This window comes from Anas acuta, chromosome 32 (assembly GCF_963932015.1).
Source record: "Anas acuta chromosome 32, bAnaAcu1.1, whole genome shotgun sequence".
In the NCBI taxonomy this organism is placed as follows: Eukaryota; Metazoa; Chordata; class Aves; order Anseriformes; family Anatidae; genus Anas; species Anas acuta.
Window position 1 is genome coordinate 925,759 of NC_089010.1, and position 13,575 is coordinate 939,333.

The 13,575-nt window shown below is 60.6% G+C and overlaps 1 protein-coding gene across 1 annotated transcript; it reads left to right on the plus strand.

Moving 5' to 3' along the window:
- Positions 1-4,433: 4,433 nt before the first annotated feature.
- CDC37 (cell division cycle 37, HSP90 cochaperone) lies at positions 4,434-12,390 on the plus strand. The gene is given in 10 exon segments (XM_068664373.1): positions 4,434-4,628; positions 7,079-7,360; positions 7,474-7,579; positions 8,540-8,655; positions 8,912-8,970; positions 8,972-9,032; positions 9,992-10,066; positions 10,069-10,176; positions 11,710-11,781; positions 11,879-12,390. Coding segments are annotated over 10 exon segments (1,140 nt in total). The 5' UTR covers positions 4,434-4,526; the 3' UTR covers positions 12,038-12,390.
- The last annotated feature ends 1,185 nt before the right edge of the window (positions 12,391-13,575 follow it).

Below are 13,575 nucleotides of genomic sequence, written 5' to 3' on the forward strand. Positions count from 1 at the left end.
ACCTCCTCCTGGGGGGCGCCCGGGCTCTTCTCCATGCACCCGCCCTGCTCAGGGCGCGGGGGCCATGGGGGGGGGCCCGGGGGGCTCGGCCGCCTGCGGGAGAGAGCGGCGGCGGTGAGGCCACGCGGACCCCCCCCGGTGCCCCCCCCAAATTCCCCATCTGCGTGCTGGGGGGCACCATGGGGTGGGGGGGGGGCTGCAAGCACGCTGCAAGCAAGCGCCCCCCCCCTCACCGCCAGCGGATCGGGGATGGGGGCGTTGGGGACCCCCGCGTCTTCGCAAGCGGGGTTGCCAAGGGAACGCCGGCATCGGCACGGCACCGGTGGCAGGCCCCATAGGACCCACATCAGGCCCTATAGGACCTGCATCAGGCCCTATAACCCCAGCATCAGGCCCTATAACACCAGACTCGTGCCCCATAGCACCGGCATTGTGCCCCATGGCACCGGCATCGTGCCCCATGGCACCGGCACGGCACCCCATGGCACGGCACCCCATGGCACGGCGCCCCATGGCACGGCACCCCAATGCCCGACACCCCGTGGCCCCACTCCTGCCGATCCCATTTCCCCTCCTGCGGCACCGTTTCTCCCCGCTGCCGGAATCCCTTCCCGCGGCCCTGCCGCATCGCTGCCCGCGGCACCGGCACCGCTCCCGTGGGATCCCCCTGCCTATGGATCCCCCCTTCCTATGGGGTCCCTTTCCTATTGGATCCCCTTTCCTATAGGATCCTCCTTCCTATGGGACCCCATTTGTATAGGACCCCCTTTCCTATGGGACCCCCCCTTCTTATGGGACCCGCTTCCTAAGGGTCCCCATTCCTATGGATTCCCATTCCTATGGGGTTCCCCTTCCTATGGGTCCCCATTCCTATGGGATCCCCTTTCCTATGTGACCCTCTTTCCTATGGATTCTCTTTCCTATGGGACCCCCTTCCTATGGATCCCCTTCCTATGGGGTTCCCCTTTCCTATGGGGTCCACTTTCCTATGGATCCCCCTTCCTATCAGATCCCCTTTCCTATGGATTCCCATTCCTAGGGGATCCCCCTTCCTATGGGACCCCATTCCTATAGGACCCCATTCCTATAGGACCCCCTTTCCTATGTGATCCCCCCTTCTTATGGAACCCCCTTCCTATGGATCCCAATTCCTATGGGATCCCCCTTTCTATGGATCCCCTTTCCTATGGGACCCCCTTCCTATGGATCCCCTTTCTTATGGGGTCCCCTTTCCTATGGGATCCCCTTTCCTATGGGATCCCCATCCCTACGGATCCCCTTTCCTACGGGACCCCACTTCCTACGGGATCCCTTTCCTCACCGGATCCCCTTTCCTATAGGATCCCTTCCCATGGGATCCGTTTCCCTGGGATCCTTCCCCGTGGGATCCCTTCCCGCAGCCCCGGCCTCGCTCCCGGTGGTGCCGGTGGGGCGGGCACGAAGCTCAGCCCCTTGCGTCCCCCCCCCACACCCCGTAACAGCACCGGGAGGACCAACGGGGGGGTCCCCGGTGCGAGCGGGACCGGTGATGGGGTTTTAAATTTTTTTTAGGGTTTTTTATTTTTTTTAGGGTTTTTTATTTTTTTTTTAGGGCGGGGGGGGGCTGCGGGTGCGGCGCACCGGTGGCACCGGGGACACCCCAAGCGGTGCCATCCCCGCGCTGCCGCAGCTCCCCGAAACCCCCCCCGGTTCTCCCCCCAAACCCCGGTCCCGGAGCCCCAAATCCCATCCTCAGCCCCCCCCCCCAGCCCCCTCCCCACCTCCCCTCCCGGTCCTGGGCTCCCCCATCCCGGTGCCCCCCCCCGCCCCCTCTCCATCCCGGTACCTCGGCGGCTCCCGGTGCGGCGGCGCTGCCCGGCATCCACCTGCCGGTGTTTACGGCGGAGCGCGGGGGCGGCGGGGGATGGAGGGGGGGGGGGGGGGGGGTCCCGCCTTCCCCACCCCCCCCTCCCACCCCTCACCCCCCTCCCCGGTCCCGGTCCCGGTCCCGGTCCCGGTCCCCGCGCCCGGTGCCACCGGAGCCGCCCGGGCGCAGCGCGGGGCCGGCGGAAACGCGGCGGGAGCGGCTCCGGGAGGGACCACGTGGGCACCGGGAGCCCCCCCCCCCCCCCGGTAACGGGAAACCCCCGGTAATGGGGTCCCTTCGGTAACGGGAATCTCACGGTAACGGGAACCTCCCGGTAATGGGAACCCGGTAACGGGAGACCCTCGGTAACGGGAACATTCCGGTAATGGGGTCCCTTCGGTAACGGGAACCCCCCCGGTAATGGGATGCCCCGGTAATGGGGTCCCCCTGGTAACGGGAACCTCCCGGTAATGGGGTCCCCCCGGTAATGGGAACCTCCCGGTAACGGGAACCCCCCGGTAATGGGAACCCGGTAACGGGAGACCCTCGGTAACGGAAATCTCTGGTAACAGGGTCCCCCCAGTAACGGGAACATCCCGGTAATGGGGTCCCCTTGGTAACGGGAACCCCCTGGTAACAGGAACCCCCCGGTAATGGGGTCCCTTCGGTAACGGGAGCCCCTCGGTGATGGGAATCTCTGGTAATGGGGTCCTCCTGGTAATGGGAACCTCCCGGTAACGGGAACCCCCCGGTGATGGAGTCCCCCCGGTAACGGGAGTCCCTCGGTAACGGAAATCTCCAGTAACGGGGTCTTCCCGGTAACAGGAACCTCCCGGTAATGGGAACATTCCGGTAATGGGAACCCCCCTGTAATGGGAACCCGGTAACGGGAGCCCCTCAGTAACGGGGTCCTCCCAGTAACGGGAACCTCCTGGTAATGGGGTCCCCCTGGTAACGGGAACCCCCCGGTAACGGGAACCTCCCGGTAATGGGATTTCCCGGTAATGGGGTCCCCCCAGTAACGGGATGCCCCGGTAATGGGGTCCCCCTGGTAACGGGAACCTCCCGGTAATGGGAACCCCCCAGTAATGGGAACTCGGTAACGGGAATCTCTGGTAATGGGGTCCTCCCGGTAACGGGAACCTCCCGGTAATGGGAAACCCCGGTAATGGGGTCCCTTCGGTAATGGGAGCCCCTCAGTGATGGGAACCTCTGGTAACGGGGTCCTCCCGGTAACGGGAACCTCCCGGTAACGGGAACCCCCCTGTAATGGGAACCCCCCTGTAATGGGAACCCGGTAACGGGAGCCCCTCAGTAACGGGGTCCTCCCAGTAACGGGAACCTCCTGGTAATGGGGTTCCCCTGGTAACGGGAACCCCCCGGTAATAGGATGCCCTGGTAATGGGGTCCCCCCAGTAACGGGAACCTCTGGTAATGGGGTTCTCCTGGTACCAGGATCCTCCCGGTAACGGGAACCCAGTAATGGGGTCCCCCCGGTAACGGGAACATCCTGGTAACGGGGTCCCCTTGGTACCAAGATCCTCCCAGTAACAGGAAGCTCCCGGTAATGGGAACCCAGTAATGGGGTCCCCTCGGTAATGGAATCCCCCCAGTAATGGGAACCTTCCAGTAACGGGAACTCCCGGTAATGGGGTCCCCGGTAACGGATCCCCCTGGTAATGGGAACTACCCGGTAACAGAATCTCCCCGGTAACCAGAACCCCCCTGTAACGGGATCCCTCCAGTAATGGGGTCCCCCCAGTAATGGGAACCCAGCAATGGGATCCCCCGGTAATGGGAACCCCAGTAACGGGATCTCCCTGGTAACAGGACCCCAGTAACGGGACCCCATTAACGGGAACCTCCCGGTAACGGGAACCCCGGCAATGGGATCCTCCTGGTAATGGGGCCCCTGGTAATGGGACAGCCCCCCCACCCCATACCGGTCCCCCCCGGTGTCACCGGTGCCCTTAGAGCGCTGGCACCGTGGTCCCCACGTCCCCATAACCTGGTGTCCCCGTGTCCCCCCACATCCCCATGTCCCCCCTATATCCCCATGGCCCCCCCATGTCCCCCTGTGTCCCCCCATATCCCCATATCCCCTATATCCTCCCCTGCCCCCCCCCCCCATATCCCTCCACATCCCCCCACATCCCCATATCCCCCCCATCCCCATGTCCCCCTATATCCCCCCATGTCCCCATATCCTCCCCCGCCCCCCCACATCCCAATATTCCCCCCATGGCCCCCCCATGGCCCCCCATGGCCCCCTGCCCCCCCCATCCCCATATCCCCCAATATCCCCCCATATCCCCCCATATCCCCATATATCCCCCACCCAAACCCTATACACGTCCCTGTCCCCCCCCTCCCTATTTTTAGGATCATGAAGAGCCCCCCTGTACCCCCCCGTACCCCCCTCACCCTTTCCAGCCCCCCTCCCACCCCCCACTATTTTCCGGGGCTCCTGTCTCTTTAAAACCAGCGCCATCTTTGAACCGGGCAAACCCGGCGGTTTCACCAGCCGGGCGGCGCGGCGCGCATGCGCAGAGCGCCCGGCGCGGCCGGAAGTGCGCAGGGCGGAAGCGGGCGGGGAGGGAAGGAGGGAGAGGGCGGCTGGAGGGTTCCAGAAGAGAGCGGAGGGAGCCGGGCCCCCCCCCCCCCTCACCACCCCCCCGCCATGGTGGATTACAGCGTCTGGGACCACATCGAGGTGTCGGATGACGAGGACGAGACGCACCCCAACATCGACACGGCCAGCCTCTTCCGATGGCGGCACCAGGTCGGGCCCCCGCCGTTGCCGCCAGGCCTCGTTGTCATGGCAACCGCGCTAGGCCCCGGACCCCCCCCCCCTTTAAAACCCCGCTGCTCCCGGGAGGCTTCGTTGCTATGGCAACCGGGCTAGGCCTCAGCCCCCCCCCCCCCCACTCCCTGAAGGCTTCGTTGCCGTGGTAACCCGGCTAGGCCTCGCCCCCCCCCCCCTTTCGGCCTTTCCCATTGGGGTCCCGGTTGCCATGGAGACCGAGCCCCCCCCGTTGCCATGGTGACCGCCCCCTCCCCTATCGCCCCCATCCCTTTTGGGGCCGGCCCCCCCCCCCTTCCTAAAGCCTCCCCCCCCCCCTTGGACCCCCTCTCTGCATCCCCTTGGTGACCGGGTCCCCCGTTTCCATGGCAACCCCCCCCCCCAGGACCACCCCCACACTCAGGACCCCCCCAGTGTCACACTTATAGGGCCAGGGGGTTTATAGGGCCCTGACCCCACAGCCTCACCTCCGACCCCTTCCTTATAATGCCGGGGGGGGGGGACCCCAGGCCCCTCAGCCCCACCCCTCCCATCCCCATTTTATCCCTGGGGGCTCTCAGCCCTCACCCCACCCCCCGCCAGGCCCCCAAACCTCCCCTTTTTCCCCCATCCTAATAAAGACTGAACATGGGGGGGGGGATTTCCCTTATGGGGGGCAGCGCTTGGGGTCTTGCTGGAAAAGGGTTTGGGCTTTTGGTGCTGTTTCCATCCCTTTCAACCCCAAAAAAGGGGAAAAACACCCCATTTTTAATAAAAACAGGGTAATTTTTGTTTCTAATCCTATTGGGAAACGCTTTGAGGTTTCAGGGGGGGGCCTTAAAAGTTTGAAATCCCCCCTCCAGGCCCGCGTGGAGCGCATGGAGCCAGGCCCCAAAACCTCCCCTTTTTCCCCCCTCCTAAAACACGGGGGGGGGGGGGATTTCCCTTAGGGGGGCGGCACTTGGGGTCTTGCTGGAAAAGGGGCTGAGATTTTGGTGCTGTTCCCATCCCTTTCAACCCCAAAAAAGGGGAAAAACACCCCATTTCTAATAAAAATAGGACAATTTCTGTTTCTAATCCTATTGGGAAATGCTTTGAGGTTTTAGGGGGGTCCTTAAAATTGTGGAATCCCCCCCCCTGCAGGCCCGCGTGGAGCGCATGGAGCCAGGCCCCAAAACCTCCCCTTTTTCCCCCCTCCTAAAACACGGGGGGGGATTTCCCTTAGGGGGTCTTGCTGGAAAGGGGGCTGAGACTTTGGTGCTGTTCCCATCCCTTTCAACCCCAAAAAAGGGGAAAAACACCCCATTTCTGATTAAAAAAAAATGGAATTTCTGCTTGGGGTCTTGCTGGAAAGGGAGCTGGCCTTTTGGTGCTGTTTTCATCCCTTTCAACCCCAAAAAAGGGGAAAAACACCCCATTTTTAATAAAAATAGGGTAATTTCTGCTTCTAATCCCGTTGGGAAATGCTTTGAGGTTTCGGGGGGGCCTTAAAAGTTTGAAATCCCCCCCCCCGCAGGCCCGCATGGAGCCAGGCCCCAAAATCTCCCCTTTTTCCCCCCTCCTAAAACACGGGGGGGGGGGGAGGAGATTTCCCTTAGAGGGTCTTGCTGGAAAGGGGGCTGAGATTTTGGTGCTGTTTCCATCCCTTTCAACCCCAAAAAAGGGGAAAAACACCCCATTTCTGATTAAAAAAAATGGAATTTCTGCTTCTAATCCCATTGGGAAATACTTTGAGGTTTCGGGGGGGGCTTAAAATTGTGGATTTCCCCCCCCCAGGCCCATGTGGAGCGCGTGGAGCCAGGCCCCAAAACCTCCCCTTTTTACCCCCTCCTAAAACACGGGGGGGGGGGAGGAGATTTCCCTTAGGGGGTCTTGCTGGAAAGGGGGCTGAGATTTTGGTGCTGTTTCCATCCCTTTCAACCCCAAAAAAGGGGAAAAACACCCCATTTCTGATTAAAAAAAAATGGAATTTCTGATTAAAAAAAATGGAATTTCTGCTTGGGGTCTTGCTGGAAAGGGAGTTGGCCTTTTGGTGCTGTTTTCATCCCTTTCAACCCCCAAAAAGGGGAAAAACACCCCATTTCTGATTAAAAAAATGGGATTTCTGCTTCTAATCCTATTGGGAAACGCTTTGAGGTTTTAGGGGGGGCCTTAAAGTTTGAAATCCCCCCCCTACAGGCCCGCGTGGAGCGCATGGAGCCAGGCCCCAAAACCTCCCCTTTTTCCCCCCTCCTAAAACACGGGGGGGGGGGGAGGAGATTTCCCTTAGGGGGTCTTGCTGGAAAGGGGGCTGAGATTTTGGTGCTGTTTCCATCCCTTTCAACCCCCAAAAAAGGGAAAAACACCCTGTTTCTGATTAAAAAAATTGAATTTCTGCTTCTAATCCTATTGGGAAATGCTTTGAGGTTTCGGGGGGGGCTTAAAATTGTGGATTTCCCCCCCCCCCCCAGGCCCGCGTGGAGCGCATGGAGCAGTTCCAGAAGGAGAAGGAGGAGCTGGACAAGGGGTGCCGCGAGTGCAAGCGCAAACTGGCCGAGTGCCAGAGGAAGCTGAAGGAGCTGGAGGTGGCCGAGGCCGAAGGCGGGCGAGCCGAGGTGGCCCGGCTGCAAGCCGAGGCCCAGCAGCTGCGGAACGAGGAGCGGGGTTGGGAGAACAAATTGGAGGAGCTGAAAAAAAAGGAGAAGAACATGCCCTGGAACGTCGACACGCTGAGCAAAGACGGCTTCAGCAAGGTGGGTTTTTGGGGGTTTTTTATTTTTTTGGGGGGGTGCTTTCGCTCTGTCCCCACCCCGCCCTGGTTTTGGGGTGGGGATTTGGGGTCAGGCGACGTGGCTCGGTCCCGCAGAGCGTCTTCAACGTCAAGCCCGAGGAGAAGGAGGAGACGGAGGAGCAGAAGGAGAAGAAGCACAAAAGCTTCGTGGAGAGATACGAGAAGCAGATCAAACATTTCGGTGAGTGCCCGGGCCCTGGGGGGTGTCCCCTGTCCCTGGGGGGGGCCTTTGTCCCGGGGGGGCCAAAATCAGGAAAAAAAACATGATTTCTTCCTCATTTTACCCATTTGACACCTTCCTCTCATCTCTTTTTCCCTGCTGAGGCGAAAATTGGCGCTCTGCCCACCCTTACCAGGGTGTCCCTGGTCCCTGGGGGGGTCCTGGTCCCAAGGGGGGGGCCCAAAACTACGAAAAAAAACATGATTTCTTCCTCATTTTACGCATTTGACACCTTTCTTTTGCCTCCTTTCCCCTGCTGAGGTGAAAATCGGCGCTCTGCCCACCCTTACTGGGGTGTCCCCAGTCCCTGGGGGGTGTCCCCGGTCCCTGGGGGGGCGCAGTCCCTGGGGGGGGCCCAAAACCAGGAAAAAAAAACACAATTTTTTCCTCATTTCACTTGTTTTGCACCTTCCTCTTGCCTCTTTATCCCTGCTGAGGCGAAAATTGGGGCTCTGCCCACCCTTACTGGGGTGTCCCCAGTCCCTGGGGGGTGTCCCCGGTCCCTGGGGGGGGCGCAGTCCCTGGGGGGGCCCAAAACTAGGAGAAAAAACATGATTTCTTCTTCATTTTACCCATTTGACACCTTTCTTTTGCCTCCTTTTCCCTGCTGAGGTGAAAATCGGTGCTCTGCCCACCCTTACTGGGGTGTCTCTGGTCCTTGGGGGGTGTCCCAGTCCCTGGGGGGGGTCCAGTCCCTGGGGGGGGCCCAAAACCAGGAAAAAAACCACAAATTTTTCCTCATTTCACTCATTTTGCACCTTCCTCTCTCCTCCTTTCCCCTGCTGAGCCACAAATCACTTTCTCCCAACTTATTCCAGCTCCACCACGATTTACGACTCAGGGGGCGGTTGGAGGGGGGGGCGTTAATTGATTAATTAGGAACAATTAACCACGAGGGGGGGGGATTTCTGTGCTGGGCAGGCATGCTGCGGCGCTGGGACGACAGCCAGAAGTACCTGTCGGATAACCCCCACCTCGTTTGCGAGGAGACAGCTAATTACCTGGTGATCTGGTGCATCGACCTGGAGGTGGAGGAGGTGAGGGGGGGTCACGGGGGGGGGGGCCCTGCCCCTTTTACCCCCCCCCCCCATCACCTTTTGGAGCTTTTTCCCCCTCCCAATCCCCCCCCCTTGTCCCCTTTTGGAGCTTTTTCCCTCCCCGCCCTCACCTTTTGGGTTCTTTTCCCCCTGCTCAACCCCCCCCCCGAGCATCCCCTGCGGGGAATAAAAGCTCTGGGGGTGATTTTTTTGGGGGAATTTGGTTTTTTTGATGACTTTTTGGGTTCTGCGGCAGAAACACGCGCTGATGGAGCAGGTGGCCCACCAGACCATCGTCATGCAGTTCATCCTGAGCGGCCAAGAGCCTCAAGGTGGATCCCCGGGCGTGCTTCAGGCAGTTTTTCACCAAGATCAAGGTGAGGACCCCCCCCCTTTCCTTCCCACACCACAAAAATGAACTGGTTTTGCCTCTTTTTAACCCAAATTTTCCAAGTTGTACGATTCAGCTCCCGTTTTTCAAAGCTGAATCTTCAAAATGACACCAGGGAGGGGCGGGAGGAGGGGTGGGGACCTTTCTTTTTTTGCTCCCCTTTTTTCTTTTTTCTCTTTATTTTGCCCCCCCCCTTTTTTATCTTCTTTCTTTTTGCCCTCTTTTTTAACCCCTTTTCTTTTTTCTCCCATTTTTTCCTTTTTTGTCCCCTTCTTTCTTTTTTCTTCTTTTTCCTTCCTTCTCCCCTTTCCCTTTCTTCCCTTTTTTCTCCCCTTTTCCCTTTTTCCCTCCCCTTCTTTTCTTTTCCATTTTTTTCCTCCCTTCCTTTATTTTCTTTTTCCCTTCCCTTCTTTCCTTTTTCCCCTTTTCCTCCCTTGCTTTCTCTTTTTTTCTCTTTTCTCCCCTGCTTTCCCTTTTTCCTCCCCTGCTTTCTTTATTCCCTTTTTTTCTCCCCTCCTTTCCTTTTTCTTTTTCTCCTTTTTTCCTTTCTTTTTCTCCTTCTTCTTTCTTTTTCCTTTCTTTTTCTCCCTTTTCTCCCTTTTTTCCTTTTTCTCCTGTTTTTTCTCCCATTTTTCCTTTCTTTTTCTCCTTTTTTCCCCCTTTTTTCCCGTTTTTTCTCCCCTTTTTCTCCCTTTTTTCTTTTTTCTCCCCTTTTCCTTTCTTTTTCTCCTGCTTTTCTCCCCTTTTTCCTTTCTTTTTCTCCCCCTTTTCTCCTGTTTTTCCTTTCTTTTTCTCCCCTTTTCTTCCTTTTCCTTTTTTTGCTTTCTTTTCCCTTTCTTTTCTCCCCCTTTCTCCTTTCTTTTTCTCCCTTTTTCTCCTGTTTTTCCTTTTGTTTTTTCCCTTCTTTTCTCCCTTTTATTCCCTTCTTTCCTCCCCCCCCCGCAGACAGCAGACCAGCAGTACATGGAGGGCTTCACGGAGGAGCTGGAGGCGTTCAAGGAGCGGGTGCGGGGCCGCGCCCAAGGTGCGCGTGGAGCGGGGCGCTGCGCGAGTACGAGGAGCAGGAGCGCCAGAAGCGCCTCGGCCCGGGGGGGCTCGACCCCGTCGAGGTCTACGAGTCCCTGCCCCCCGTGAGTGGGGGGGTCTGGGGGGGTTGGGGGTCTTTGGGGGGGTTCTGGGGGGTTTTGGGGGAGGCTAAGGGGGGCTGGAGGGGATTAGGGGGGTTCTGGGGGGCTTTGGGGGAGGCTAAAGAGGTCCTGGGGGGCATTTTTGGGGTCCTGGGGGGCTCTGGGGAGGGGTTAGGGGGGTTTTGGGGGTGTTGGGGGGGGTATTGGGGGGGTTCTGGGGGCCTTTGGTGAAGGCTAAGGGGGTCCTGAGGGGCTCTGGAGGGGGTATTGGGATTTTTTGGGGGCTTCGGGGAGGCTTCGGGGAGGTTTGGGGGGTTCTGGGGGCTTTAGGGGAGGTTAAGGGGGTCCTGGGGGGCATTTGGTGGGGTCCTGGGGGGCTCTGGGGGGAATTGGGGTTTTTGGGGGGGGGTTGGGGGAGGTTTGGGGGCTTTGGGGGAGGCTAAGAGGGTCTGGGGGGCGTTTGGGGCAGTCCTGGGGGGCTCTAGGGGGAATTGTTTTTTTTGGGGGGGGGGGTAGGGGGAGGTTTGGGGGGGGTTCTGGGGGGCTTTGGGGGAGGCTAAGGGGTCCTGGGTGGCATTTGGGGGGGGTATTGTTTTTTTTTGGGGGGGGTTGGGGGAGGTTTGGGAGGGTTTTGGGGGGCTTTGGGGGGGTCCTGGGGGGCTCAGGGGTATTGGGGTTTTTTAGGGGGGCTTCAGGGGGGCTTTGGGGGAGGCTAAGAGGGGCTTGGGGGGGTTGGGGGGGTTCTGGGGGGCTTTGAGGGAGGCTAAAGGGGTCCTGGGGGGCATTTGGGGGGTCCTGGGAGGCTCTGGGGGGGGGTTGGGGGAGGTTTGGGGGGGTCCTGGGGGGCTCTGGGGGAATTGATTTTTTTTGGGGGGGGGTAGGGGGAGGTTTGGGGGGGTTGGGAGGGTATTGGGGGGTTGGGAGGTTTTGGGGGGTTTTTGGGGGATTTGGAGGAGGGTGGGGGGTCAGGGGGAGGGGGATTCTGGGGGGGGTCTTGGGGGAAGGAGGGGGTTTGGGGGGGCTTTGAGGGGGGTTGGGGGGCAGGGGGGTTGGGAGGGGACGAAGGGGGGTTTTGGGGTTTGGGGAGGAAGGGGTTTTGGGGTTTTGGGAGGAGGGGGGTTTGGGATAGGGGGGTTCTGGGGGGGGCGTTTGTGGGGTGCTTTGTGGGGAGAGGGGTCTTGGGGGGCTTTTGGGGGGTTTTGGGGTGAGGAGGGGGTTTTGGGGGGTGAGAGGGAGGTTGGGGGTTTGAGGGAGGAGGGGTTTTGGGGAGGGGGTTTGTGCGGGGGTTGAGGGGGGTCGGGGGGAGCTTTGTGGGGGGGCATTTGTAGGCGGTGGGGGCTTTTTTGGGGAGGGGGGGGCTTGTAGGGGATGGGGTTACCCTGTAGGTGTTCGGTGTTTTGGGGGGCTTCATGGGGGCTTTTTTTGGGGCAGCGGGGGCTTGTAGGGGATGGGGGTGACCCTGTAGGCGTTCGGTATTTTGGGGGGGGCTTTGCCCACCCCCTCCTTTGCCCCCCCCCCTCCTTTGCCCCCCCCCAGGAGCTGCAGAAGTGTTTTGACGTGAAGGACGTGCAGCTGCTGCAGGACACCATCAGCAAGATGGACCCCACGGTGCGCACCGGCTGGATTTTTGGGGCCGCGGCTCCCTTTTTGATCATTTTAATACATTTTTCCTTATTTTTAACCTTTTCCCCCCCCCCCCCCGCAGGAGGCCAAGTACCACATGCAGCGCTGCATCGACTCCGGGCTCTGGGTCCCCAACGCCAAGGGGGGGGACAAAAGCGGGGAGGGGGCCGAGGCCGTCTACGAGGAGATCCCGAAGGAGACCCCAAAAGAGAGCGGGGCCGAGGGCAAGGGGAAGGCGTGAGGGGGGGGGGGTCGCTCTTCCTCCCCCCCCCCTTCCTCTTCCTCGCTCCTCGCCGCCACGCACGCTTCTCACCCCCCCCCCCCCACAGCCCTTTTTTTGGGGGGGGGGCATCCCCACAGCCCCCGCCTTGCCCCTTTTGGGGGGGGGGGTTTGGGGTGCCACAACCCCCCCCCCAAACTCCTTCACCCCCTTAAAGCCCCCCTCCGATGCTGGGTGTGGGCGGGGGGGGGGTTTTTTGGGGTTGTCCCCCCCCCCCTCCTCCTCCTGCCAGGGGGGGGGCCGGGCAGTGCAATGGTCACCGCGGCTCCAGGGCAGCGCCTGGGCTCTGGCACCAATAAAGTGATGGAAGTAGAGGGGGGTGTCGTGGTGGGGGGGGGCAAAAAAGGGGGGTTGGGGGGTAAAAATGGGGTGGGGGGGGTAAAAAGGGGGCGAAAAGGGGGGTGGGGGGGTAAAAAGGGGGTTGGGGGGGGATGTGGGCTCCAGGGGAGGGGCGGAAGGGGGATGGGAAGGGCTGGGGGGGGTAAAAGGGGGGTGGGGGGGGTAAAAGGGGGGTGGGGGGGTAAAAGGGGGGTGGGGGGGTAAAAGGGGGGTGGGGGGGTAAAAAGGGAGTGGGGGGGCGAAAAGGGGGGTGGGGGGTGATATGGGTTTAGGGGGGTGAAAAGGGGGGGGCAAAAGGGGTGGGGGGTATTGGGGGGGGCGAAAGGGGCTTTGGAGGGGGGATATTGGTTTGGGGGGGGTTGGGGGGGTAAAGGGGGTGGGGGGGTGTTGGGTGGGGGGGCAAGGGAGGGGGTTGGGGGGGCACTGGGGTTGTCCCTAATTGGGGGGGAGACCGCACATCTTTAGTGATGTGCCCCCCCCCCAATTCCAAGTGTGCTTCCCCCTAAATTTGGGCCATGTCCCCCCTCCAGTTAGGACGTTTTGCCCCCCCCCCATTTCCAGCTGTACCCCCCCAATTCAAACCCTCTGCCCCCCCATATTCACCTGTGTGCCCCCCCCATTTTGGGCTCTCTGCCCCTCCAAATCCAACTGTGCCCCCCCAAATTTGGAACATCTGCCCCCCCATACCCAGCTGTGCCCCCCCCAATTTGCCCCATAGCCCCCCCATTTCCTCCTGTGCCCCCCAATTTGCCCCCCACACCCCGCAATCCCACCAATTCCCCCCCAATTTGACCCCCCAGCCCCCCCATTTCCACCTTTGCCCCCCCAAATTTGCCCCCTGCCCCCCAATTTGCCCCCCCACCCCCCAATTCCACCAATTTGCCCCCCAGCCCCCCACATCCTCCTGTGCCTCCAATTTGCCCCCCCACCCCCCCAATTCCACCAATTCCCCCCCAATTTGCCCCCATCCTCCCCCCATTTCCCCCTCTGCCCCCCCCCCCCCCCAATTTGCCCCCATTCAGCTGCGCCCAAGCCCCGGCTGTGGCCACGCCCCCTTCTCTAGGCCACGCCCCCATCACCCAAGACCACGCCCACATGCTTAGGCCACGCCCACTCACCGCAGGCCACGCCCCCTCCTGCGGCGCTCGCCCCCGCCCACG